The sequence below is a fragment of the Poecilia latipinna genome, unplaced genomic scaffold (genome assembly GCF_001443285.1).
Source record: "Poecilia latipinna isolate Pla-1442-1.1 unplaced genomic scaffold, P_latipinna-1.0 Scaffold10, whole genome shotgun sequence".
In the NCBI taxonomy this organism is placed as follows: domain Eukaryota; kingdom Metazoa; phylum Chordata; class Actinopteri; order Cyprinodontiformes; family Poeciliidae; genus Poecilia; species Poecilia latipinna.
This window is the reverse complement of record NW_015112626.1, coordinates 5588-32237: the sequence shown is the minus strand read 5'-3', so window position 1 is coordinate 32237 and position 26650 is coordinate 5588. Positions and strand designations below refer to the sequence as shown.

The following is a 26650-nucleotide window of genomic DNA, read 5'->3' as shown; positions in this document are numbered from 1 at the left end:
AGTTTATCTCTCGATGACTTTCTACAGCTGGTTCCAAAAAGTACTGCCTTTATTGGGGTGAATGAACTCCACTGCACAGGAGACAGTTTTCTGTTTATGCAGCTTATTCAAGCCATGAATCATTTTTCACTGACTTCACAGTCTGTGTGGATCTATTAAAATTCCTAAAAAGTTTATGGATGTAATGTGACAAAAAGTGGGGGGAGTGGGGGTTCAATTGGGGCAGCATATATGCACGTTTGATGCTGACAACATGATATTATGCTCTTGTCTGCTACAATGACCTGTGGTCTGCACAGTAAGTGTTGTATCCAAAACCAAACCATGCACTCTTCGGTTACTTAGTAGCTTAATGCCTTAACACAAGAAGCAAGAAAAGGAGGCTGGACAGAAAAAGGAAAAAATGCAATAAATTAAATTAAATAAGATTAATAAAAACGTAACAGTTGCTCTGATGTGAAGTTAATTATATTGTCTTATTGTTCGTTTTAAATCAGCATGATTTTTTTTAACTACAGCATTAATTTCAATTATGTCTACTCGATCTACTCGCTCACAAACATTTCCCGCATAGACAACCTTTGTGTCAGCATACTCATCACTTTATTTTTCCGTGTTAACGACACGTCCATTCAATATATGTCATTAAAATACATGTATCATTAAGCAGACAGTGTCTACATCATCATCTATACTACAATTTTTAAAAATAAAATCCTAAAAAAACACTTAGCCTTTTTCTCTCTTCTGCTAACGTGAATTGGCGCTAAAGAAACACATCAAAGTCATTTATTCTCGCAATATTGGCACTATATGGATACGCTGAATTGAATTGAACTTTGCATGATTTGTGATTAGAAATAACTTAAATTAAGCAAAAAAAGGAAGCGTATGTAAAATGCTTCGCACGTTTTAATGGCTTATTTATCAGCTTGAACACCGTAATGAAGGGGCTTTTAGTTTGAAAGTCCTCACGTTGGGAGACAAATGCGCGTAGAAAAGTACAGCGGGGCCCCTCCCTCTCAGTCCATGAGGCTGATTTGGCTCCAGATATAAACACAGAGCTGCTGTTCTTCGCTTCTCCTCACTTTCCTCTCAAGCTGCGCGCAGTTTGTTCCTAAAGACCGAGGCGGAGGGAGAAAAACACCAGGAGGGGACGATTCCTGGCGCATTCCCAGGATGGAGGTAGAAACTATTTAAATCTCTGTTGCAGCCTTCTCTTTACAACCAGATGTGTTTACATTAAAGTGGAATTGAGATTGATGATTGAAGTTGAAGTGTTTAAAAAATACTGCTTTAATATTTTTTTTGGAAGAGTTAAGATTGTTTTCTTTTAATATTTAACAGTTTTATATGGTTGAAGAGTTATGGATCAATGAGAGCATATACGATATCAATGCTTTTCACATTATTTTTGGCTTCTTATGCAAAGCAGCACATGAAATCCAAATAATGACACATTAACACACATTTAGGGGAGAGAAGATTTACTGAAAACTTAATAAGTTGAGATGCTCAGTGAGTTTCAGACCAATCTTGTAGCGCATTACCAAAACCTAAGTGGAAGTAAAAGGAGATGACAGAGCATCTTTTATGAATTCCTCAAGTTACATAAACCTGCCCAGCGTCCCCTCTTCCTCTGAAGTGCAGAAGCTGAAACAGAAAGGCTGTTTCTTCTGAGTAGAGGAAATGTATGTATGGCTTGCTCATAGTTTTTGAGAGTCTCCTCCCTGTTTAAAAAGAGAAGCTCCCTCAGACCTTTCACATCACTCTCAAGAGTTTCTTGCAACGTGAAAAGTAGGAAGAGAAACACCCAATTTCTTTCCTCCACAGCACATTAGGAAGTGCGGAAGTAATCTGCAAAACTGCTCCCACAAAACAAAAACCACTCAGTTTGAGGTTAAGGCTCTGCTTTGCTTCTCCTTAGACTCTGAACTGCATGTAGAAGCAGATCCGAGGTGGGCTTAGATTTTATTCGTAAAGTCTTTTTCAGCTGAAGATGCGCAAATTATGCCTGAATCATGGAGACCTTCAGATGTTTTTATTAGGATGACATATGATCCATAGCTGTTCTATCAGTTGAAGGATGCATAACTTTTGTTTTCATTAACTCTGGACAAATATTGAGCGGTCAGCAAATTCTCCCACCTGAGCTGTGGATGTTTGCAGCTCCTCTAGAGTTAACATGAAGAATTTTTTACACAAAACTAACATGGAGGGACTGTCAGAATATTAAGGATTTTTGTTGATCAGAAGATTTTGAATGTTTCTCTCAGTTTCCGTCCGAGTAGTTTATGTTTATCAAATCTGACACAATCGACCAACCTTCCTATTTTTCCTCATACTGGAACATCGACGTGATTCCAGACAAACTGGACATTTATAGAGTTTTGAGTGGGCACCTGAGAATTTTCCACAGGGGAAGATGTCATGCTGTGGTGCTTTTCTCCTTCTTCTTCTTCTTCTTGTTCTTGTTCTTCTTCTTCTTCTTCTTCTTCTTCGATGGAAACACTCCACCACAAGTGGGGCAGGGAGTATTTTGGAGATACTTTGCCAACCATCTGGCGAGCACATTTATTATGTAATGCATAGTAAAGTCAATGTATAACAGCCAGTGCCAGCTGCACTGCTAATGAGTTAGTTTTTCCCTTTGCTGCTCTGCTGCACTACGTCATCCGAATGGTGTCAAAGCGCGATTATAAACAGGTACTCTTAGCTGTTCTCGCATAATAAAAGTTCCTCATCACTGGAGCAAATAAGACTGCATTTTGGGCTGATTCATTGCAGGGTTACTCTTTTACCTTTGAGAAGATAAAAAACAATATCTAACTTTACTGAGTTATGATGAATATCTGCAAATCACACATTGACATGAGCCATCCAGCGATGTCATATGGCACTGATGTTTCCTGTATTTTGTAGGATAGTCTTGCTTTTTTTTCTCTCTCTCTCTCTTTCTTTCTCTCTGAGAATATTTGCAAACTTATGTTCACACATCTTAACTGTATTCTGCTCTGATGTAAGCTGTGGAAAATGCCCCAAAGGACACAATTACATGCTTTTTCCCAAACTCTTTGTGTTTTCTCTGCAGTATTTCTCATGCTGTCTACAACAGTTTCCCAGAAGATAACCTGAAATAGCTTTCTGTCTTCTTTTGCTGAACACTTTTGTCACTTTGGTCCTGTTTCACTGATTGTTTGCATTCCATGTCTCCAGACAGGTACAGATTTGCACAGCAAAAAAAGAAACTTTAAAAAGATAGCACCAAGGTGTTTTGTTTTGTTTTTTACAAAACATACAAAGCAGTAAAAGAAGATGGTGCAGACTTTGAAAACACAAAGAAGCTTAGGAAGTGTTACCATGTGGGATAAAATGTGTTCAATTTGTTTTTCAACCTAATAAGGGATTCAAATGCCTTGGCTTGACAAATTGTTAGTGTAAGCTTCGAAGTAAAGTCTCAGAAATGGTTTATTTACATTCTGCATTACTAAGTCGCTTAAATTCTGCAGTGTTATGATGGGATGTCTCAATTTCTTGCCCCAAATACTAACCTGAGTCAGTTAAAGTGATTCAATACCATGTATAGATTTGACAACCCAGTAACTTTACAGTGTATTAAAACAGCACATAGCATCAGTATTATAAGATCTACATGTGGTCTTAGTATTTTTGAATGTGCAGCATCTTCCTCACTGCATCATCCATTTTACATGACAACAAAAAATTTTTGTCCCATTTGAAGTAGATGGGATCATAGCAGAGGAGCTTGTTTTTTGTTGTTGTTTTTTACCACAGACTTTGTGTCTCATGTTATATTATGAGGGTTTGGCGGTAGTTTTAACAAATATGTAAAAAAATATATCTTATAAAAGTTACATGCTGCATCTTTGAAATTAATCTGGACATTTCCCAAGGAACAAACAAAAAGCCATGCAGTAAATAAATCAAGCATAAAGAACTCAACGGTCTTGGCACCCAAAACAGAAATAAACTACTGCCGTGGGTTTTTTTATTTTTTTATTTTTTTATTTTTTTTTTTTTTTTTTTTCTTTTTTTTTTAAAAAAAAAAAAAAAAAAAAAAAAAAAACATGTGTTGCTCTGTCAGGGCCTGTTGCTGTGACTGGACACTTTAAGAGCCCAAAGCAGCATGTGGAGCAGAGAGATACAGGAGGTGGGTTATGAACAAGATAACACAAGAAAAACACCCCTGCTGCTGCCATTCATGAATTAATCCAACAGAAAGATGCACAGTTTCATTTAAACATAGAATTTATATGCATTATCTATCAAAATCACAATTTTTGGATGAGCAACATTGTTGTCGTTAAATATTTGTTTGTATTTGAGCTCCTCATAGCCAGTTCTAAATGAAGAAATAGGTTAATTTAGTCGGAAAGAACCCCTGATAATTCTGACTAAGAGTAGGTGGAAATGACTAAAACAGACTTCATAAGTTCATAAATGACTTTCAGATCTCCCTACAGAGCAGTTAGCCCACACTGCCTGCACCACCCACTTCTAATTTTGGCATCTTGCCATTCTTCTTCCTTTTTTGGCAGAAAGGAGTGTAAAGATAAAGGCTGCAAGCTGCTACTTGTTTGCAAACACCAAACCATTTCACCTCCTGGCCATTTTTAACATTTTAATTGATACAATCTGCAAAGATATAGTTATCCTTGTTAAAACTTTTAATGAGTATAAAAGGAGATTTTAGGTCATTGTGGTCTGGACGAGCGCTGCCTCTTGCAGGTGTAACGTTGATGTTTTCTGTAATCAGTGTGCAATCATAAGGTTTTCTAATCACAAAACGTTGACTTTTTTCTCCGATGGGCATCTGAGAGCCGTATGGGTGCTTTTTATCATTTCTACCTGTAACCTTTCAGTTTCAACAAAGCCTACAACCCTTTAACTTAAAAATGTAGTGGTGGTTAAGGGGATAAAACATTTCCATTTTCCATCAGAGCAGGATTTGTCTCTAATATTAGTGGTTTCTAAAAGACTGTCTTTTGGAATAAGGCTTCTTCCTCTCTGAGTGGCTTTTTCGCCCATGTCAATGTGGATAATAACTCTCTCTCCTACCAGCTTCCCATACTGTTTATACTTGTATCAAAGGATGAAGTGCTTTTCTTATGATGTCTGTTTGAAGTGTTGCCTTAAAATACATCCAGTCATGCCTCCATGTATCTCAAACATTATGAATTATCTTCATAAACATGTGAGAATATGTAAATATCTAGTTTCACCTTTACATTAAAACTATCCAAGCTGTTCTTGGTGTGTATACCATCATCCTGTTTCTATTTTCAGGTCATCACAGTTATTTATTCTTCACTTTGTGATTTTTTTTTTTTTTTTAATATATTTTATTATTTGACTAGCACACAGTACCAGCCTGTGCTAGTAGCACCTCCCTGTTACCTCGGGGCTGCAGACTCTGATGGATGAGTTTAGCTCATCCACTGGTGAAGGACTACATTGTAAGAACTGTGGAAAAGAGAAAATTTCACTTGAGGCCTGGTTTAAAAACACCTCATGTTTTCCTGGAAAGGCAGCAGGCAACAGAAGTGCCAGTTTCTCTGAAACAAGTGCTGAGGCCAGAAGGAGTTGTTCTCTGTCATTGTTTCCCTACGGCAGGACTTGCTGAAATGCAAAAGCTGAAGCTGCAGAGACCATATGAAAGCATAATGCTCTGTCTGCTAATCTGAATAAGATCTGGCTGAGCAATTGTCTGCTTTACTTCATTCTAACTAAGAGATTTCCAGAGGGTTTTAATTTCAGAGAAGCATCCACGATCTTGCAGATTATCATCAGGCTCATGATAGATTGCGGAGATGGCGGCTCTTTGACTGCTGGTGGATATGTAGACGTCTGCTGAGCCCTGATATCATGTGCCTCTTCCCCCCTGCCTCTGTGAACATGAATTGCAGTAAGAAAAGAAAGCAAACTTTGTGTGGACAGTCTGGCTCTTCTTCTTTCGCAGCTGATGGTCACACAGTAAACCTCATGCTTTCATCCACAGTCTGGAATTAAGATATTGGTTGCGCACATCATTAAACATTTGCTATGTCTATCTGAATCTAGACATCTCAGATGCTGATCCGAGTCATTTAAAAATAGGCATTTGCCCACACCGAGTCCCAGTCCAATGTTTTGCTAAAAAGTCAGTAACCGATGGCATTCTGGATTCTACTTTCTTTGTCTAGATTTTGCCGTATCAATGCTTAGCGAATAAACCTACTTTAATGTTCTGAAAACGCATCACCTAAGCTCCACCTATCTTTAGCTTATGTTTATAAAATGACGTCACATTTTGACACAAAAAACTGCAGTATTCAGGTGTTTTCATGTCAAAAAAACCTGAAAAACCTGTTTACCAACTCACCTGTGGGGGGCGCTGCACCAAGAACCACTGAAAGAAGCAACACGGAAACTTCTGAAGAAGTCACTGAGCACGATTTCATCCTGTATGAAAAGTAAGCAAAAATTGAGTAGCAGCAGATTTTAGCAGTTGGAGGATTTCTCTTTTGTCGTTGGTAAAAAAAAAAAAAGACCATGAGCCATTTCTCCCAGTAGCGCTACACTGATGTGGATTTTATTTTGTTTTTATTTACCCAGATTGCCCTGTGCTACAGTCCTCTTCCTGCTTTTGGAGCAGTCTCCTGTCAGCCTGGCATTATCTTTTGAACCGCACCAAAGTTAACTTCAACCAAAGTTTGACTTTTTTTTTTGTCTACATTAAAATTCGATTGCACATTCACACTTCCACAAATGAACCGGAGTTTCCAAGCAACCAAACTAGGGTTTGGTTAAAATGAACTAAACGGGGTCAGTGTGAATCTAGACCCTTAATTAACGTTTGCCTCACTCTGATAAATATTTTTGATGTGACACAGTTGCTAGGTTTATTATAACATGTTTACTATGTGTTTTGATCTGACTTGTTGATAAATTGCCTCTTTACATACTTCAGTCTAGTTCCACTTAGCTATGTGAACAAAAATGAAAAGATTGTTCCCCACAAATTTTATCCCTGGCTTTGTACTTTCTAAAATGTAATGATTAATGTTTCAGCTGTGTGCAAACCTGACAGACATGGTCTGACTTGTATTTATCACTCAGTATGCCCAAATTAGCTCTAGGTTTATGCTTAGGCTTGTCTCACGGGATGGAAGTCTCCAGTTTTTTTTTTTTTTTTCCTTTATTAACCTGCATTTAACTTTTTTCTTTGGTTAAGAAAAGTGTTCCTATATCATAATATTGCGTCCACATCTCCCTTGTCTGATGATGTGCAAAATTTAGATATTAGCACTTTTGCTAAGTGCTAATATTTGCTACGTGCTAATATTTGCCAAGTGCTAATAAGTGAGCTGTTGCCGTTCACATGACTCCTCTGAATGCTTAAAGAAGAATTTCAACCATCTCCTTGTTTAGGCATGCTCAGTTGCTCCATATGCTGAATTACAACATGCTTCAGATGTGGTCTAGGGACACTCGGAGGAGCAGGGGGGGTTACAAAGCAGAGTTGCTTGAACAGCTCTGGGGCTTTTTCCCAGGCCTTGCGCCCCCAAAAATAGTCTGATCTGATCTGTCTTGTAGAGAAACATAGTTTCCCACTCTTTCACAGCCAAGCTTGGGGTCCCAGCTGAGTGAAACGTGTGCAGTACTGATAACCAACTCTTTATTTCCATTTAAGGTCTATTGTTATCTGTTTTGACTTCTCTGGGACAAAAATACTAAGTGAGATTGATCGTGAATGTAGCAAAAGTTTTGTTTCATGTTTTCTTTACATGACTGTATTTTACACCATGCTGTACCCACCATGTTGTGGGCAGTTAGTTTGTTCATATGGGAATTGTGAAGAGACTCATCCCATAGAAAGTGAATTCCCCAGTTGCTCCCATGTAATTTAAAGAGGCTTGTGGGATATCCCATCCACGGAACATTTACTTTTTATCTGAAAGATTTGTTTACTTTCAGACAACTTACCATAAATTGCTGATTCCCACTTCCACCGTTAATTATAATCTGACCATTAGAATAAAGCTTTTTTTTTTCTTTTTTTAAAAAAAAGAATTTGAACAAAATATGCATATTTTTAAATGTGAAACAAACCAAATCAATGGTTTGACTGACTTCTGAACCCTTGTCCTGTTAGTTATGCCCTCCACTGAGTTATGGCTTTACACAGATTTAAATAACTCGTGACCATTGATTAGAAGAATTACAAGCATTTGCAATTTGTTCAACTGATAGATTTCAGATACGGAGCTGCACAAAAGACTGTTACCAAGGCAAACCAGACGCCTGATGTTCTTCATAATTTTTGAAATCAGGAGAAGCTTGGCTTTTCTATGGCTCAGTCACTCATGTTAAGTTTTCAACCGAACATATGTCAGAAATTTACAAATTAATATAAAGCAACCACTAATGTTTTCTTCTATCTCTTCTAGCATTCATTTTTCTTCCGTCCATCTTTTAATCACCTCTAGCTTTCCTGTTTCCACTACTACAGAAATGCACCCCCACAGCATGATGATACCAATACTATGCTTCAGCAATGGAATGGTGTGTTCAGTGTGAGTTGCAGGTGAAGTTGGTTCTTTAATCCAACTTCTGAGGCCTTCACAGAACAGCTGCTTTTATTCTAAAATTAAATTATAAAAATGTTTAATTTACTAATTAGGTGACTTTTTGAGCACTGGATTTTATTTAGCGGTATCTCAGTAAAGGGAACTGAGTAACTTTTTTTCTTTTTTCCACTCCACTCATTTTAAAGTACCTGTTTATCATTTCCCATCATTATAGATGACTAAGCTTTTCTTCACCCCAGACATCTCACCGGCGACTAAAACAAAGAGCCCTGTTTCCTTTGGCTGTGCAGTTGTGATTTGGGTTTTCTCTGACTGCGTTTGTTTTGGAAGGACAGGAAAGAGTTAACAATTGAAACTTACAAAATAACAAGGTTGGCGGGGGGGATGGAGGGCGTCTGGTAATTACTGCTTATCAAATATGAGGAAGGAGAGTTTAGGAAAAAGTTTGGATGTGGAGCGGGACAACAGAGGAGTCCAAGCAGACGTTTCACTGTGTTTGGGTGGAGGGAGCGAGTTGGTGAGGTCATGCTGAGAACAAGAGAAGCAAAAGAAAATAAAGTGTTGCGATTAACCTGGTATGTGTGTTTGTGACGCTTGGGAGATCCATGTTTTTCTGGGCGCTGGTCCAGAATGTGCCGAGGGGAGGCGGCGGGAATGACGGAGTGGAAATGCCCACTCAGGAAACACGACAGAAGTGGCAGCTGCGAGCAGACAGCCACAAGTTTCTTAATGATGTATAAAAGTAAAATGGAAATGTGACATAGTGTGAAAGTTACTGATTGAAAGGGAGTGACCACACAAGCAAGATGCAAATCATTTAATGGCAACATAATGCATGAGAATTTCCACAAGCTCAGAACAATTTGACTACAAACTCATGGAAACAAAAAAACCATTAGCAGTTTAAACGACGGAGCGGGGACAAGAAAACAAAACTAATCAAATTAATAGAAGAAAATCCTAAAATTACAAGTCATAAAATTCCCGCTACGCTCTTGTAGTATTATGACTTTATTGCCAAAATACCGATTTTATTCTGGTATTAATTTAACTTCATTAGTGTACAACTTTATTCTTGTAATATTATGACTACACTTCATTCTCAAAATATTACAATATTTTTTATAGTATTTATTGTCATTGTAAAATGACTTTATTTTCATAATATTACAACTTTACTCTTGTAATCTTCATGAGTTGATTATTCTTGTATTTTTTAGTATGCTCTAGTACTCCATCGTGTTATAGAAATAAATGAAGAGAGGAGAAATTTAACTTATTAAAAAAATATATAATTTTTTTTAATTTTATTTAAAAAGTAACAAAATATTTTAACTTTATTAAAAAAAATAACATTAATTTTATTTTTCAAATTTTTTTATTTTTCTTAGTATGCCATAATACACCATCGTGTTATAGAAATAAATGAAGAGAGGAGAAATTGATGCACATTCTACTCCGACGCCAACTTATCATTCAGGCTCAGATATGTGCAGAGTTACTGACCCTCAAAGGGAAGTGCGGAGGAGGGCGGTGCAGAAATCAGTATGGGAACAGCGGGAGATGGAGAAAGTGAAGGGGCCGAGGCAGTGATAACAGCGTGAAGCAGCGAGGACATGCAGGTCCCTACTGTCACAGGCTGCAGCATGATGCTGACCAGCTGCAGGGCGAAGGGCTCACTTCCTGTCGCGCTTCAAGAGAGTTCCTCCGAGGACGGCGCCAAAACCCACCAAACTGCTGCTACAATCCTTTTCCCCCAACCCCTCAAAGTCACCTGATGTCTGCATTTCTCACTTTGCTTGCTTTTTCTTTTGACGGAGAAGAGGAAGCGAAACATTTTTACTGAAGAATGTGAGTGTGGTTTCAAGGTTTTTTGTGAATTCAGTCAAAAATGGTTTATGTCACGGTCTCTTTTCAATCTGACATTTGGATTTTGTCTTTCATCAAACATGGCAAAATGTGGAAAAAGAATATTGTACACTTCAAGTAAAACTTACGCCACAGTTGCTTAATTATTTATGTCATAACTAACCACTTGCTAATTTCCTGTCTCTTATTCTGGTTGCACAATTCAGAAACTTCAATCTTCTTTTGATGAAGATATGTTATGTTGTTGGATGTTGTATTTGTTTTTTTCATGCTGAAAGATGATGTTTCTCTTCATCTTAAGCTTTCCAGCTGGTTCCCCTCCTCCATCTTGATGACATTCTCATTTCGAAGTGAAAAGTTAGAAATGAGAATTTTACCTTTGTTATGGTGATCTAGTGACAATGTGCAGTCTATTCTAAACCTACAGTTAAGAATATACCAACAAGCTTAACTTTGGTTTAACTTTACCACATATTTATGGTAGATGTTAAATTTGTATTTGAACAATGCAAAGTGAAAGAAAAGAATGGAGCTCCAACTTCAAAAAAATGTTAACTGGTCACAAGATGGTCAAACTTACTTTGTTTGCTAAAGCATTTGAAGATCAGCCTCTCGGGCCACAAGACAAATGTGAAAATTTCCCTGAATTTTGCTTATTCACAAACAGTTTTATTAATTTTTACTTTAATATGAATTAAAAACTTAACTAAAACTCCTTTATTAATCCAAGATGAGGCTCTTCTGTTACATATTTAACATAGTTACTCCTAACTCTGACCTAGAATGATTCTAGGTGTCTTTTTATTTTTTTTATTTTAATATAAAAACAGTCACTTTATCTAGAGATATCATTGGCAAACCTCCCTTGAAAAAAAAGAAAGATTCTTAATGTCAATTGTGACTTCTCAAATGAAGACACTTTCTCTAAGCTTGAATGCAGCTTTTCTGCAGAAGCACCCAAGGTTGGTTTCGCAATATGAGCAACTAAGTTCATGTTAGTCGCTCATATTGATTAAACTTCTGATGTTTAATGTCACATATATTAAACATAATATATTTAAAAGAATGGGACCTAAAATGGTTCCTTGTGGACTTCCTGTAGTCATCTATTTTTAAGGAAAACACCTAATGCTTTGTGACACAACACACTTTTCACAGCTTATGATTCAAACTATTATGACCGCTGAAGATTAGGATGTTCACATTAATGTTTTTGAACACCATGTGTCTTTTTTATTTTTGAGTAATCGTTAGATAATCCTGAGGGTTTTGTGTTGAATTCTTGTTTTTCCTGAAGGATTCTCCATCCAAGCCGTCTGTGGCTGAGCTGGCCGGAAAGTTAAAGGGTCACATTATGCCAATGCCCAACTCAAATGATGAGGTAACCATCTAGCCAAACGGTTGTTTAATAAAAACATCTTCAGTATTCTGACTCATAACCTGTTTATACTCAGAAGGTTTTCTGCTTTTTTTCCCCCTCTCTTCCTGCAGTTGCCTTTTCGAAGACGACCTCCTTGTTCTCTAAAGTTACAGAATCCTACACAAGATAAGGAAGTGTCGGATGTGGGTAAACTTGGTTCCTCTGTTGATTTATGTGCTGTCAGCTTCCTGAATTTTGGGAAGACTTGAGTTTGTCTCAGTCTTCTCACAACTTGATGATTAAATCAAATCTGTGCTTTCATTTAGTTTTAAGTCTGCGTTTAAGAGTACAACATGTTTTGTTGAAAAACAATTTAGGCTGTGATGTGTATATATTTTCAGAGTAATCATTTTCAAGATAAATATCTAAATGTGGCACACACTCTACACCTATTTACAATACAAGGAAAAATGTGACTTAAATTAAACGATCAGAGCAAAAATAATGCTTCTTTACATATTCATTATTTTCCTTGCACCAACATCATTTTCACATAATTTATTCTCCATTTTATTTATTTACAGTGAAGCATACATCTTTTTCAGCAATACACATCATGTTTTATTACTCTTTGAATGTATTTAAGTAAGTTCTTGTCATAATAAAGTTAACTTTTTGAGTATAAACATATTTGATCTCAAAATTTCCAGTAAAGGACACAAATCATGGATAAAGTCGAATCTTAATCAAAATGAAAAGCAGTTATTTTGTTTGGAATGCCAGGCATCTTTCAGTCAATCCTTTGTTTGAGCAACCTGGGTGGCATTTTCGGAAGCTTTTTTATACCTTCAAGCCAGGCTAAAGTCATATTTCCTTCCGAGAGTCTCTGAGTAAATCAGACATGCATTTGTCACAACACGCCTCAGTTACTGTAAGTCCATGTGTAAGGAGGGCATTAATCAGCTGGTTCAACTTTTGACTGGCTCCAGGAAACGGCATTTAACTCCGGTTGCAGCCACACTCCACTGGCTTCCTGTCACCTACAGAAACTAAAATTAGGATTTTGTTATTTTTTCAGGGTTACTAATGCTCCACAAAGTTTTATTTGGAACAAAAAGGTCATATACCCAGACTCAAGTTTACTCTGTGGCTTTCAACTCGGCTGCAGCTTCACTTTTTTTTTCTTTTTAACTTTGTATGTTCACAATTTATTTATCTCTATTACAGTATTGTTTGATTAACTAATTTTACTATTTTTACACATTTAATTTGATTCCTATCAATATCTTAATTATTATTTTTGTAGTTGTTTTTAATCACGTTGGTGCTTAAACTCACTTGAGATTAACAATGTTTCCGTATTTATCGCTGATGGTGACAGTTTTTATTTTTCTTTTTTTTCCAGACCTCTGTCTCTCCCACCACCTTTAAAACAAAGAACTCCTCCATCATTGAGAAACTGCAGGTACAACCTTAGACACTCTTGATTGTTTTACACTGTATAATCCACTACAGGAAGTGAGGATGTTTAAATCATTACTGCCCCCTACTGGTGCATTAGCTCATGACATTTTGGGAAGCAAGGGGTGGGGATTTTCTTCCCCGATGCCACAATCGGCTCAGATTAATGGCCTAATGGGATCTTGGGCCACTGAGGCTCTGGTGAGCCTCCAACTCGTCACTTTAGATCTTTTAGTTAGTTGTTCCCACAGCTAGCAGCCATGGGACAAAAAGGCTGCAGATTCTCCCTCTTCCTCTTCTCCCCGGTTCAGGTAGGACACATCAGCGATCTTGACTCAGGGATGCTTTTAGACTTTTAGATGCACATAAAGATGGAATGACATGCAGATAAGTGAAGTGTGATGAATGACTGCAGATCTTGAGGACTAGAGTTGGGCAGCCCTGTCTTTTGGGAGGCAGATGATTTCTCAAATTGATTGGTCAGGATTTATTTGTTACTGGAGTTTGTTTTGTTAGTCTGCTTTAAAAGTGGAGAGCTAGGATAATAGTGTGTTTTGGAACCTTTTATTTTGTATTTGTTTATCGTTCACTTTTGTTGAAATGCTCACATTTTCATTTTATCACTCTCAAATTGGACTTTCCAGTACAGAATCACATCCAGAATCCCCAGCAGATAATCACGCGTCACTCCTCTCCGCAGGCCAACCTCGCTCTGTCCCCCACAGCTCTTCTGCCTTCGCCCAAAGGTTCAGATGTGAAGCTGCAGCCAGCACAGTTGTCGCCCTCCACGCCCTGCTCGCCCCTGAGCCCCACCCTGCGACCGCTGCATCTGTCCAGCGAAGACGAGGATCCTGTTAGCTTCGACAGCCCACCTGAAGGGACCCCGCTGCCAAGCTTTAATAAGGTAAACCCGTCATCAGGCATGAACAGCATAGATAGATCCAGTTGTTGTTGCTCTGATCCACCCACAACATATTTATTTTTCATCCATTATGAGTCCTAGATTACTTGTGACCTTATTTGAATTGTTGTATTTGAATTAATGAGACAAACTGAGCCAATGATTGAAAAAAAAAAAAACATAGTAAGTCGAAAATAATAAGTCGAAGTATTACTCACGCTACTTGGTTGTGACGACACAGCGAGGCACATGCATATTGTCCTCACAGACGCTCTTCTGATTGGCCGACGTGCGTCTTCTGTTTAAGCAGGTCTCAGATAAGCTGGACAAGATGGTGGATTGAAGAAAATAATCCACTTAGCCTAGTTAGAGTCCCTGGCTACACTTTGTGGTGTGTTCTCACGCAAACCGCAGTGAGATTTCTAACGTGACCGGAAATCAGCTGAAGAGCAAAAACAACTGCTGTTGAACTGAAGATGAAGCACATTTAATTTTTGTTTTAGAAATGACAACTAGACAAAGAAAATCAATGCGGAGCTGTACAAAATTCACGCCTTTGAATGTTTCTGTCTTGTTTGTTGTCAATTTTCTGTTTTAAAAGGGTTATACTCCAAAGCTATGCTGGCTTTGCTAGATTTAAAAATAGATCTGAATTAGTGCTGAAACAAAAAAATTTGGAGTATTCATAGTTAAGCTATATTTGAAGATGTCAAACACAACAAAAAAATATCTACATTTTGCAGTTATCGTGAAAAAAACTATCTGAAAATATGTTCTACCCAGACGTCCTCAAGCGGAGTAGTTTTAGCTTCATCTGGTTCAGAGGATGTTAAAAAAAAGTCTCATTAAGCATCTTTTGTGCTCCAGTTATTAACCACTTAATAATAAAAAAAAAGTATCAACAGATCAGCACTACACTTTATTGATGTTAAGTGAACCCAAAAGAGTTATCCTATTCGCATGTTTATGTTAAAAGTATTTTTTAAGCTGCAGATCTTTTTCTACGAGAATTCTAAAGGAATTTTAAGTACAGAAATATTTATTTTCTTATTTTAAAAAAATGGAAATGAATTTTCTCATGTATTTCTGATATTTTATAAATTAATCTAAAAGAGAAATGTGCAGAATGTGGCAATTTATTTATTTATCAGATAACTATTCAATTACTGAAATAATCGTTAGCTGGAGCCCTAATATGAGCACAGTGATGAAGCCGGTTATAATGTGTTTTCAATTTTAAAGTGAGCCAAATTATAAAATTCCAACGTCTGTCATTTCATCACAATAAATACAGATATGTTAAATATCCATCCCTAATTAAACAGCTTCTAAACTCTCTCATGGCTCTTTCTCATCTTGTCCACACAGACCCGTCCACGATTATCATTCAAGAGGCGTCCGCCTACAAGACAACACAGAAGGTCAGCTGGAGAGGAGGCAGGTGCTACAAGTGACCATTCCCCGTGTGAACTGGACGCCCCGAAAGAAAATGGGAACAAGGACCAGGTGTTTGAGAATCTAACGGAGGAACCTGAATCCAAGCAGCTGGGCAGCGTAAAAGAAGCTGAAAACAAAGAGAAGGACTTTGAGAAGATTGAGGCTGAGGTGGCACAGTCTGACCCAGACGACAGACAGGATCTGGAGCAGGAGGCGGAACAAGACCTACCTGCAGAGGCTTTGCAGGAGGGACAGGAGCCTTTACAGTCTGACGAGAAGAGGGCGGGGGACGTTGAAACAGAAAAGGAGCAGGACGAGACGCCTCAAGTGGCAAAACAAGAAGAAAACGACAATATGTGAACTATAAAAGTCTTTTCTTTCTGGAAAAATAACATACAAATAAGTCTATAAATGCATTCATTAGGAGAACTACCATATTTAAGAGTTGATCTATTTAAAATATCTCCGCCATTTGATTTTAAATGACTCTGCTGCCCTCTACTGGCTGTCTTTAGAACAGGTCTTTTCTGCACTGGACAGTTGAGAAAAGCAGTTGTTTGGAAAACAGCTGTGGAAACATGGAAAGAAAAATCCTCACTTATACCTGATCATGGGAAATATTTGTTAAATTTGCAAAACCCTCTTTTTGCGGAACATTTTTTTTTTAAGTTCAAGTCTTTGATACGAGTTCAGCCCCACCCCTCAGGCCTGTCATATATGCAGTACAGAGAGTAACATTAAATAATAGGATGGATAAATGTATAAAATACCAGAGACTAGATTAGGGCTCTACTTTTATATATGTACGATGGTAAACTAAATCACTTTAAATTGATTGTCCTTAAAAATACTGTATATGTTGGTTTGTGTGCAACAAAATGTACAAATGTTCTGACCCTTATGAATATTAAAGTAAAAATATTTCTAAAATCTTTCAAATTACAGTGCCCTAGACAATTATAAAGACTCCTGATTGTGACGGATTAAAAGCCTTAAAAGCCTTGGATTATTATCCTGCTGATAGATCCAATGAAAACTCAATGTCATTTCTTTGGTAGAGTTCACTGATTTTGAAATATCAAAGAGCCGGTGATGAAACACATTCCATCATTGTCCCCAAGGCTGTTGGAAGAGAAAAAGGCCCACTTCATGCCAGATCCACCCCTGTACCTAACATTGGGCAACATATTCCTGTTCGCTTTTGCCACAGTAAAAACTGGAATAACAAGCACCACTTCAACCAAAGTTTTGAAATCAGGGAACATTTCTCCAACTGAAGTGATCAGAAATCAGTAAGACCTCCTGGATAGCAAGATTCCACCAAGTCTAAAGAAGATAGACAGACCCACACAATGACAGGTCCTTCACTTTTCCTTGCAGTGAAAAATTATGTCCTTTTTCAATGAAATGATCATGTTTTACCAGTTTTTATTTTAATATCAGTATCAGTATTTTAAAGAACCTATGATGCCATGATGCTCTCCGAGGGTCTGAATCGAGGAGCATAGCCCCATTGTATATCGATCCTCCACTACACTGGAAATGACGTCATTTTTAACTCTTTCCTCCTTTGTTTGCAGCCAGCCATACATCTAGTTGGCATGAAGTGGTTATAACTTAGTGACCATGGGTTCAATCCCCATACTGGCCGATTGAAACAAAGTCTTTCAGAAAATCAACACTTCAAATTAGTAGAAGGCTTTAAATTAAACCATTATGCAAATTGATTTTTGAAAAACATTGGCTTTTGTGACTTTTGTCAAGATCATTTAAGTTTTTCTTAAATTGATGAAAATTCAACCTTATGTACGGCCGGTTAGCTCAGTTGGTCAGAGCGTGATGCTAATAATGCTGAGGTCATGGGTTCAATCCCCATACTGGCCAATTGAAATCTAAAGTTTTTCAGACAATCAACACTTACAAATGAAAGAAAAAACTTGAGATTAAAATCAACACTTCAAAATAAAACATTGCTGGAAAATAAAATCAATCACTGGTGATTTGAAAATCACTTCTTCAAAGTAACTTTAATTGGCTTGCTTCTTGAAAAAGTAACTTAGATTACTGATTACTTGATTTGGAAAGTAACTAAGTTACATCTAAAGTAATTTTTTAGTTACTTTCAGCAGCTGCTAATAACGCTCTGCCACCTATGAAAATTACATTGAGTTTTGCCGATACTTAATTGCAAGTTATTTTATAAAGATAACAACAATACAGCTCCACTTATAAGGTTGAACTGAAGGGGAGATTGTATAATGGTTACAACAGAACAAAAAAAACTTTAGTAATTTGTACGTTTTTGTGTGTTCCACTATTCTCCACATAACAGTGGTATCACGGGCCACAATATCTTGTAGAAGAAAATGTATCGATCCTCCTTTGGTAAATGTTTTGTTTTTCCTTAATACCTAAAAACAGAAATAAAATTGTGATTCTTGAAAAAAAATCACCACAAATTTCCCATAGTAGATATTCAAGTTGTCTTTTCACGAGAGGTTATGCAACATTTTCTGACTGTTTTATTCAGCTGGACTGAGCGGCGTCTTTGGTTTGTAAAGGTTGCAGACCCCTGGACTGGACACACCTGCCCACACTTAAACACCGTTACCACCAAAGGTTTGTCTGGTGACAGCAGTGGCTTAAACATGGCGCTCTCTTTGGCGTCTCCAACATTGTTGATGGCTATCATTTCTTCTTGGCGTAAATCAACTTTTACCAGAGAACAGAATGGAGTTTGCTGGTCCCTTGTCTGTGTGTGGTGGTGCGGTCTGGTACCCGTGAAGGTTGTCCAGTAAGCGTTACATGCTAATATAAATGGTTTCGACCGATCTGACGTGTCTTTCAACTCCCTTAAATGTGCTTGAAGTTGAGTAGCATTCTTCCTCATTCATCAGTGTGGGATGTGGCCATAGGACATCCACTTCTGTGTGTTTCTGTGATTTTTCCAGTGTTTCTGTATCTCTGTTGTAACCTTATGACACTCTGTGACGCCCTAACCTCAGTGGCCACTTCCGTCTAATTACATCCTGCCTGAAACCCTACAATGGCGAGGCACAGTTGATCATCTGCTAAGTGTCGTCTTGGTCTCGTGATGTCAAAGAGCGATGATGAGGAAATTTATTGGTTGATTCCTGGTTAAAACACCTGCTGTGAATTTTGTCGTTAAGCTCCATATTACAGAAAAGGAAGTGGCGCAAAGAGGACTGACACATTGAACAGTTGGACATGAGCACTCAAAGGTTTAGAGAAGGTTCTCTAAACTCAAAGGTTTAGAGAAGGTTACATTAAGTTCACCTGTGAAGGTTGTAGCACATTTTGGCTTCATCGTGTAATTTCACCCTACCTTGTATGAGTAATAGATAACATGCCTGTTTGTGTTTCTAACCTAAATAAGATTTGGTAATGTCACGTGAGATTAAGTCATACATTTATCCTGCATTTCACGTAGTTAGGTAAATATTTGTAAATTCCTAAGCAGACAACTGGATAATATAAGATGATTTTCTTTAAAGCTTAAAGTGCTGATTTTCATGAGTATTTTCTTCATAGAGTGAGTAACCAGCGACTTGTTTTGTGAAGATGATAGAGTTCATATCTTGTGTTGTTATTCCTGGAATCTGCTGGAGTCTTTCTTCCAGTTAGAGGTTACTGTCTCAAGGTTTCACATGAACTGTGAAGCTACTTCCAAGTATGACCTTACTCAACTTTTCTAGTTCTGATTTTAAGCTCTGTGTTTTCTTTTCAAGAGTTCAAGTTCCTTCTTAGTGTTTCTGTGGTGTCAGTTGCATCATTTGTCATTCTGCTGTCTTCTGTCTTTTTTTTTTTTTTTTAAGCAATAGAAGGTTTCACCATAACAAACGTGTCTGTTTGGATGTTAGCTCTAACTGTGACTTTAACTGTGGGACTCCAGCTCCTACTTGGCATGTTTCTACATGTTTGTACAATTGCAGACAGTTTCTCACTGTGTCATGTTCTGGTCTGTCTTTGCACAAGCTGCTCTGGATGTCCTGTCTATCTACAAATCTGTTTGATAAAGTAGGGTACAGATATCTAAAATCCTTTAAAAATATGTTGTCTATGTTGGTATTTATTAGATTTATTTGACACAGAAAACTACATAATTCTGTTCTTTCAAAGCATGTTCCTGAATAACTAAACAGCCAAATGTTTTGTAGATTGTGTACAAATATTCATGATAAACCAGCCAGACGGCTTCCTGCAACAGGGTGCTCTTCACTGTACATGTATTTAGCCAATATATTCCTACATATTTTTAATTTCTAAACTCAATACCATAACCAATTCCACACTCACATTTCCTTAGTGATGGGTCCAGTTTTTGCAAAAAAAAAAAAAAAGTACTGGCCTACATTACAGCACGTTTTTTAATGGTTTTATGTGTATTATATGTTATAACCATAACATATGAGACTGGCGACAGTCACACACAAACAAAAACTGATTAAGGCATAGAGACAGGGTGAAATGAGGAGAAGATAAAAGCAGAACTCGTGCTGCAATCTTTTCTACACTCTGTGTCACCCTTAAGGTGTGCTGAGTGGGGCCCAGTGCTGGACAGTGAATGTGACTCTGTATCTGTCCAGTTTGTAACATTTCATTTCAACTGGAATTCAGAAGTACTTTATTGATCAAAAAGGGAAATTAAATTTTATCATTTTGGCATCTCAAGGTAATGACTGAGGAGTTTTGGTCAGGTCACAGAACTGGTAAACACAGCTGGGTGTTGCATAGAAGGGGAAAAGCGTGCAGCACAACAAAGGTGAGTTACCTTCTGCTGGACAACTGTCTAATCAGCATTTCTCCTTTTGTGTACATCATATTTTTGTGCTACATGTCATTTTTATTCATCTGTGATATTTTAGTTTGTTGAGAAAGTAAACTTAAAGTTTTGTTAAGCTGTAAAACATAATTATCAAAATTAGCAGAAATGCTTGAATTAGTTTAACATTTTGTACTGGATTACTGAAATAAATTAATTTACAAATAACTTAAAATTATTTAGACGCATGTGTAGAGACAGTAGTTCGTATTTCCGACCCGACTTTCAAAAAACACCGGAGTTGTGTCATTGTATTCGTGTTGATTGATGAAGAGGCTTCCGTACCGCCTCCCAAGATCATCGGCCCATTCAGGAAAAGTCGCCCGACAACAATTCGGACGAAACTGAAACGACTCACCTGACAGACAGTACGAGAAGGGAGGACCTGGGAAAGAAGTCACTTTACCCCCAACCCCGAGGAAACGCTGCCCTCAGCTTCGTACTGAACATAAAAAAATTGTCTTTTGTTGACGGTCGGCGAGAACTTCTTTTTTTTTTCTTTCTTTCTTTTTTTTTTTTTTTTACTTTTTGAACCGGGACTGATACGTTTACGGTCCCACGGAGAGAGTTCTTAGTTGACACCGTTTAACAGGCGCTTCCGGGTCTGCTGGGAGGCTAAAACCACGGAATGAAAACTGAGAACATTCCGTTGGAAGAAATTAAGATAAATTTGGACCAAAAGGTACGTTAGTAAAATAATAGGTATTTCAAATTACTATCCGTTTTAGTTCTCCTGTCTATAAGCCTCTCTGACAAGAAAAGTATTTTAATTATCTAATTACTATAATAAATGTTCTAATTATAAAATGATTTCTCTAGCAGAAATATTTATTTGACTAATAAACTTTAGGCTCATGTCAGGCAAGTTGACAGGTGGGGGCGTGTGATCGCCTTCCACTCAGTCTAGTTTCTTACGTCACAGAGATGCAGTATTTAGTTAGTTGCTGTGTCTTTTTTTAGGAGACGGAGGTCAGATAAATTTTCCCAAAGAGTTGTATGATAAAATATTGCATTGAAAGAACATTAAAAGAGTTTTCAAATTGTACAAATATTATTTCTGTGGGTTTAGATATAAGAACATTTGAAAAACTGAATGGGACCATTTTAAAGCTGTAACAACAAATCACGCAATGTCTGGATTTTAAATGGGGTATTTTAAATATGGTTTTGAAATGTTCAGCACAAATGTTTGATTTGATGAATAAAAATTGGCTTATTGACTTATTCTAGCCTTTTAGGCACCAAAAAGGCATGCAAAATCTGATGTTTGTAAGCATAAACCTCAAAAGAAAAAAACACATGGGCTTGTATTCTGTTTTACATGAAACTTTAGAGCGGAATACAAATTTGGATCTTGCTTGCATTTTCCATAAATCAAAATGGTTGATTTATAGCCTTTTTGTAGTATAGCAATATGCTTAGTTAAAAAAAATGAACAAACAGAAAATTTGGTTCAGTTAAGAAAATCCCACTGGTCATTTTTGTTAAATCAAACAGAGTTTTATAGGACCACTTCTGAAACAAGCACTCACTAGGTGGTTAACAAGAATGTGCAAAATATATATTCTGAAGCACTTGAAACTCCGAGCGCTTCTGCAAACTCACTAATAGGAACATACTTACTCAATATCACTCTCAGAGCCCATTCTCTTGTGATCACAGGATTATAAAACCCCTGAACATCTATCCTAGTTTTTGATTTTAGTGTGCTGCCAATTTTGGCCACTCATTTTGGTATGTGATTATTAGCAGTCACACCACCTGGACGTCTGTTTGAAACTGTTTTGGAAGCCACCCTTCTTCTTCTGACATTTTCCTGACACAACCATAATTTACAATGACAAAAAGACAGCAATGGAAACAACTATTTTGTGTTAATAATCAATATTTTTTGTAAACTCTTAGGATGGTCAAGATAGTGAGGCCAGTGTGAAAAAAACTTTGCTTCCACAGGTGAGTTTTTGTCACTGTTTGTTGTTTTTCTTCTGCATTACCTTATTTTTTAATAGTTTGCAACAATTTCATAAGAATAACATTAGCAGATAAATACAATGAAGTTGATAGGAAATCCATTTACTTTAGTCATTTTAAGATCTTGAGCAGAAAAAGAACTTAAGTTTCAATCTATAGTTAGCAATCTGTTGTAGATATTCAGATGCTAGCTATGCAAACCATCGGTAGGTAGGGATAGATCAAATGATACGCTTGCAAAAACTGCAGCTTTTCTGCAAGTGAAAGAACTGCAGTGTGATACTACATACAATATAGTGGTTTAGACAAAAGATCACACACTTTTGCAGTTGGAAAATAAAAAATTTACTAAGGCTATACATTTTTTATTCTTACTTCAAGTGTAAGAAACCACACATACCAAAGATAGAACTAATGTTAAAATAAAATGGAAACGTTTGCAATGATTTGCTAAAACTAAAAGCTGGTTAAACTGAACTGCTATAACCTGGATTACCAAACAGGTAATATTTGGGGGAAAAGATGATAATCAAATTAAATTAATACACATTTAAAACATAATATGGAAAGATAACTGAGACACAAGTATAATATAAATAAATATGGCTTTCTAAGTCTGATTATAATGATATTTGTCAAGTGTGAATATTGACATTAGCTAAAATTTGTTTACGCTATCTACTTAGCATATACAATGCTAAGGCTATCTTTGGTGAGCAAACCTTTATCATGAGCTAAACTCATCATCACAAACCAAAATTACAGGAAAACCTAATGTATAAATAATAGGTTATAGCGTCCTTGCCTGTTTGTAGTGACTTTATGGCCAATTCTTTGGTCAAAATGTGAATGTTCAGCAATGCTAGCCAGTAACAAATGCTAACTGCTTAACAGGTGAAAGGTTAAAATCATGGAGTGATCAAACATTCTCTAACATCAACACAACTCCAGTTTGTAAGCAAACCTAAACCCCACTTAGAACAGCTACTTAATCTGTTAGTGTTAACTTTATGACTGAATCTGCTTTAAATGTGAGTGATGTTGATCTGTTAGCTAAACAAGAGACATATAAACCACTTTTCCTTTTGTCAGAGCAATAATGGGGGGGAAACAGGCATGAAATCAAAGCATAACAACAGGACAAGTCCACAGGTAGGATCATAACGTTGCTCCTCATTAGCTTTTTCTTCTTAATGTTTGCTTTAAGTAACAGTGAACCCCCATTTTAACAGATGTTATTTGTTTTTTGTACTTTCAGAATTGTTTAAGCTGCAGAGGAGAGAAATGCAAAAAACTGATTGCTGCCATCATTGTCATTCTCCTTATAACAGTTGTGATTGTCATCTCTGTGTTTGTGTGCTGCGGTATGAAGTCTAAGCTTACTGTTTGTTGCAAAAACACAATTTCTTTAAAAGCTAAAGATATTGTGATATTTATCTAGGTCGCGTACATACACACTCAACTTTTAGTTTGGTTTACTTGTTGACTATTTGTAATTATTTTTCAGTAACTCACAGTGTTTCAGCTTTACGTGTCTAACACTGTTTTTCTTTAAGCAGCAAACAATGTCGATGAGGATGAAATTTTTGACCGAACAACCTTTAACCTACAACAGAAATTTAATGGGAGCTTCCAGATGCAAACTCCATTTTCAAATGAAACCCAAGGTCTCAATGACGTTCAGAGAAAGGTTAGTGATATTATCATAAATTTTATTTCCAAGCCAAACATGGTACCCAAGACACAGATAAACAACAAGACGGCTGCTGCTTTATCTATGTATCTGCCTCTCTTATGCCCTTTTTTTTCTCTACTTCTTTGGTAAAAAAAAAAAAAAAATGATGGGATCATTACAGGTTTTTACTAGAAACTAAATAGAAAATAAAGCAAAGTTTTTTTTTGTTTTATTTTAAAAGTATCTTTCTTTATTATGATAAACACAATACTGTCTTTCATTTGTATCATCTTCACATGCATAGGCAGCCCAAGGCATATGAGAGTTGAGCAGCCCACACCACCAGGGGTCCCCCAAGACCACCAGACTAGCACGATAAATAAACTAAATGCTATTGCAAATGGAGAAACTATTTTTATGTTATTTTTATAGTTGCTACACAATAGCTTGATATCTTCCTGCTGCTGGCTGCTGCCACTGCTGGGGAAATATAATAAATCAAATGTGTTAACTTGTTTACTATAAATGTAGTGTTTATCAGCTGATGTTACTTTCAAACAATTAAAATAATATGGCACACTTAAATAGCACTCTGCATTTCAAAATCCAATTTTATTTTAGTTTGCTACTTATGTAAGGTTAAAGTCAACTGTCATAATAACACTGGTATGATGTAGACTAATTACAAATGATGCTATTAATAGTGGGTACATTATGATAAAGAATCTGGTGTTGACATGTAGGTATGGGGACCCTAAAGACAATCTGCCTTGGGCCCCAAAAAGGCTTGTGCTGGCCCTGCAGACAAAGCTCCTGTCTCTGTGTCTGCAGAGCTCTTTTCTTCATCTTCTCCTGACTGTCACAGCTCCTGTCCCTCCCTTCCGGAGAATGGGATTAAACTTCCTTATATGGTCTGAACCTTCAGTCCTAGAGAGGTGCAGTCTAAAAGCTCTTTTCTGATCTGCTCTGAAAAACAACCAAAACCATTTATGTTTAATTCTTTCAAGAAATGTTTGGGGTTTTTTGTTGTATTGCAGACACAGTATTTTATTGTGTTTTGCAGTACTTTTAAATAATTGCAGAAATAAAGCACAGCTGTCATTTTTTATAAAGAAAGTCTAGGTTGCACTGGACTGGCTCTCCAACTAACACTACATTCCTATTGTTTCTTTTTGCATGTTTCTACCTGCCCCACCCAGCTGACTGAGCTCTATGAATCCTCCCATGCTCTGGGTCGTTTCTTCTCAAACGCTGAGACATTTGGCCTCGGGTAAACACACAAGCTACTCAGTGGTTATTGCACTATAGTCTTCCCTGTGTTGCATGGCATGTTATGCTTTGTGCTGAAGCTAACCAGTGCTTCCCTCTGCCTGCAGGAGTGAGTCTGCTGTCGTTCAATACCAGCTGGAATTTATCTTTCCAGAAGAGGAGCTTAGAAACTCCATTCTTAGCAGAGAGATGGTGTACAATGTGTTCAGGCAGTTCCTCTATGATCAGAATGAAGATGAATCTGGGACTATGTTCATTGTCCCAAGTTCCTTGGAAATGCACACCATGCATTAATCAGATCTTGAAAAATGAGCTCTTGTAAAACCATTGAAACCGGATTTCCAGGATGTGATTTATTTTTTAACGTAGTGGCCTAGAGACAGTTGACTTGTCAGCTGTTGTTCACCACACAAACTGAGCCACTGCCCATGTGAATGCTCTCACACGACCAGATAGCATAAACCACATGGTTGTTATACATTTATGATTTTTATGTACTGTAATGTAGATTTTCTTGTGTATTGCCATTGTTTTTAAGCTCCAAAGGTCTTTGTTAAAACCTCAGATGTCGTATATTGATGTAGCAGAAATGATGAAGTGGGTACACACACTCCTTTGCATACACGTTCAGTTTCCAAGCAGACATCATTTGCAAACTGTAACTGGACTTGCCTTGAAACATTTGCCTAAAGTGGAACAAACACTAAAATAACCAGGTGCAGAGAGACAAAGAGCTATTTTATTTGCCAAATGATGAACTTATTGACCCAAGTGTGCCTTATAATGTTCTTTCATTCATGTGTGCTTTGTGACAAATATTAAATATTTCAGCTGTTTTATTAATTCAGGTTTTATGGGTTTTTTTGTTTTTTTTTACAGCATTTTAGTATTTTTATGAACAACAGAGGGGGTAGGTGTGCCTCACCAGGGGTGTGTGTGTTTTTACCTTTCAGTAACTAGATATCGTTCACTGAATGAGGTTGTAGAGAAGGTTATTCCAGTTTATTATTGAACTTGTAAATGTTTAACGCCTTGAGCAAACACAGCGGTCTCAGTTAATCAGTTTGTAACCCTATCCTCATGCTTCATCTCAGAGGGTCACGTTTTAGAAGTGGAACCATTTGGTTGAAGATCATTCCAGGATAAGATCTTGCGGGTTTAGGAGATTTTAAAAGCACAGAATCCTTTAATAATCCCCCTGTAGACTGTACCACAGATTTTTGCCTAACAATAAAATATGCCATTTACGAGAATTTTAAAGCAATCTGCTGCA

The 26650-nt window shown here is 37.1% G+C and overlaps 2 protein-coding genes and 1 non-coding gene across 5 annotated transcripts; all 3 read left to right on the top strand.

Annotated features, from left to right (window-relative positions):
- The first annotated feature begins 1047 nt into the window (after window positions 1–1047).
- zgc:153184 (capZ-interacting protein) lies at window positions 1048–16647 on the top strand. 2 transcript variants are annotated; one of them, XM_015029180.1, is made up of 7 exons: window positions 1048–1185; window positions 6616–6711; window positions 11758–11841; window positions 11952–12023; window positions 13226–13285; window positions 13982–14185; window positions 15551–16647. In XM_015029180.1, exons 3-7 carry the CDS (start codon window positions 11815–11817, stop codon window positions 15977–15979), a joined length of 792 nt encoding a protein of 263 aa, XP_014884666.1. In that variant the 5' UTR covers window positions 1048–1185; window positions 6616–6711; window positions 11758–11814; the 3' UTR covers window positions 15980–16647. The 2 variants fall into 2 exon arrangements, with proteins under 2 accessions (XP_014884666.1, XP_014884657.1); XM_015029171.1 differs by lacking the exon at window positions 6616–6711.
- A 782-nt stretch (window positions 16648–17429) lies between these two features.
- Window positions 17430–17503, top strand: trnai-aau (transfer RNA isoleucine (anticodon AAU)). The gene has a single exon. It is a non-coding gene; the product is annotated as a tRNA-Ile (tRNA).
- Window positions 17504–18997: 1494 nt separating this feature from the next.
- Window positions 18998–26220, top strand: c15h3orf52 (chromosome 15 C3orf52 homolog). 2 transcript variants are annotated; one of them, XM_015029189.1, is made up of 7 exons: window positions 18998–20402; window positions 22368–22415; window positions 23526–23585; window positions 23692–23797; window positions 23993–24123; window positions 25308–25378; window positions 25485–26220. In XM_015029189.1, the coding sequence occupies exons 1-7, from the start codon at window positions 20316–20318 to the stop codon at window positions 25669–25671; spliced, it is 690 nt and encodes a 229-aa protein (XP_014884675.1). In that variant the 5' UTR covers window positions 18998–20315; the 3' UTR covers window positions 25672–26220. The 2 variants fall into 2 exon arrangements, with proteins under 2 accessions (XP_014884675.1, XP_014884685.1); XM_015029199.1 differs by lacking the exon at window positions 18998–20402 and adding an exon at window positions 20641–21144.
- Window positions 26221–26650: the final 430 nt, after the last annotated feature.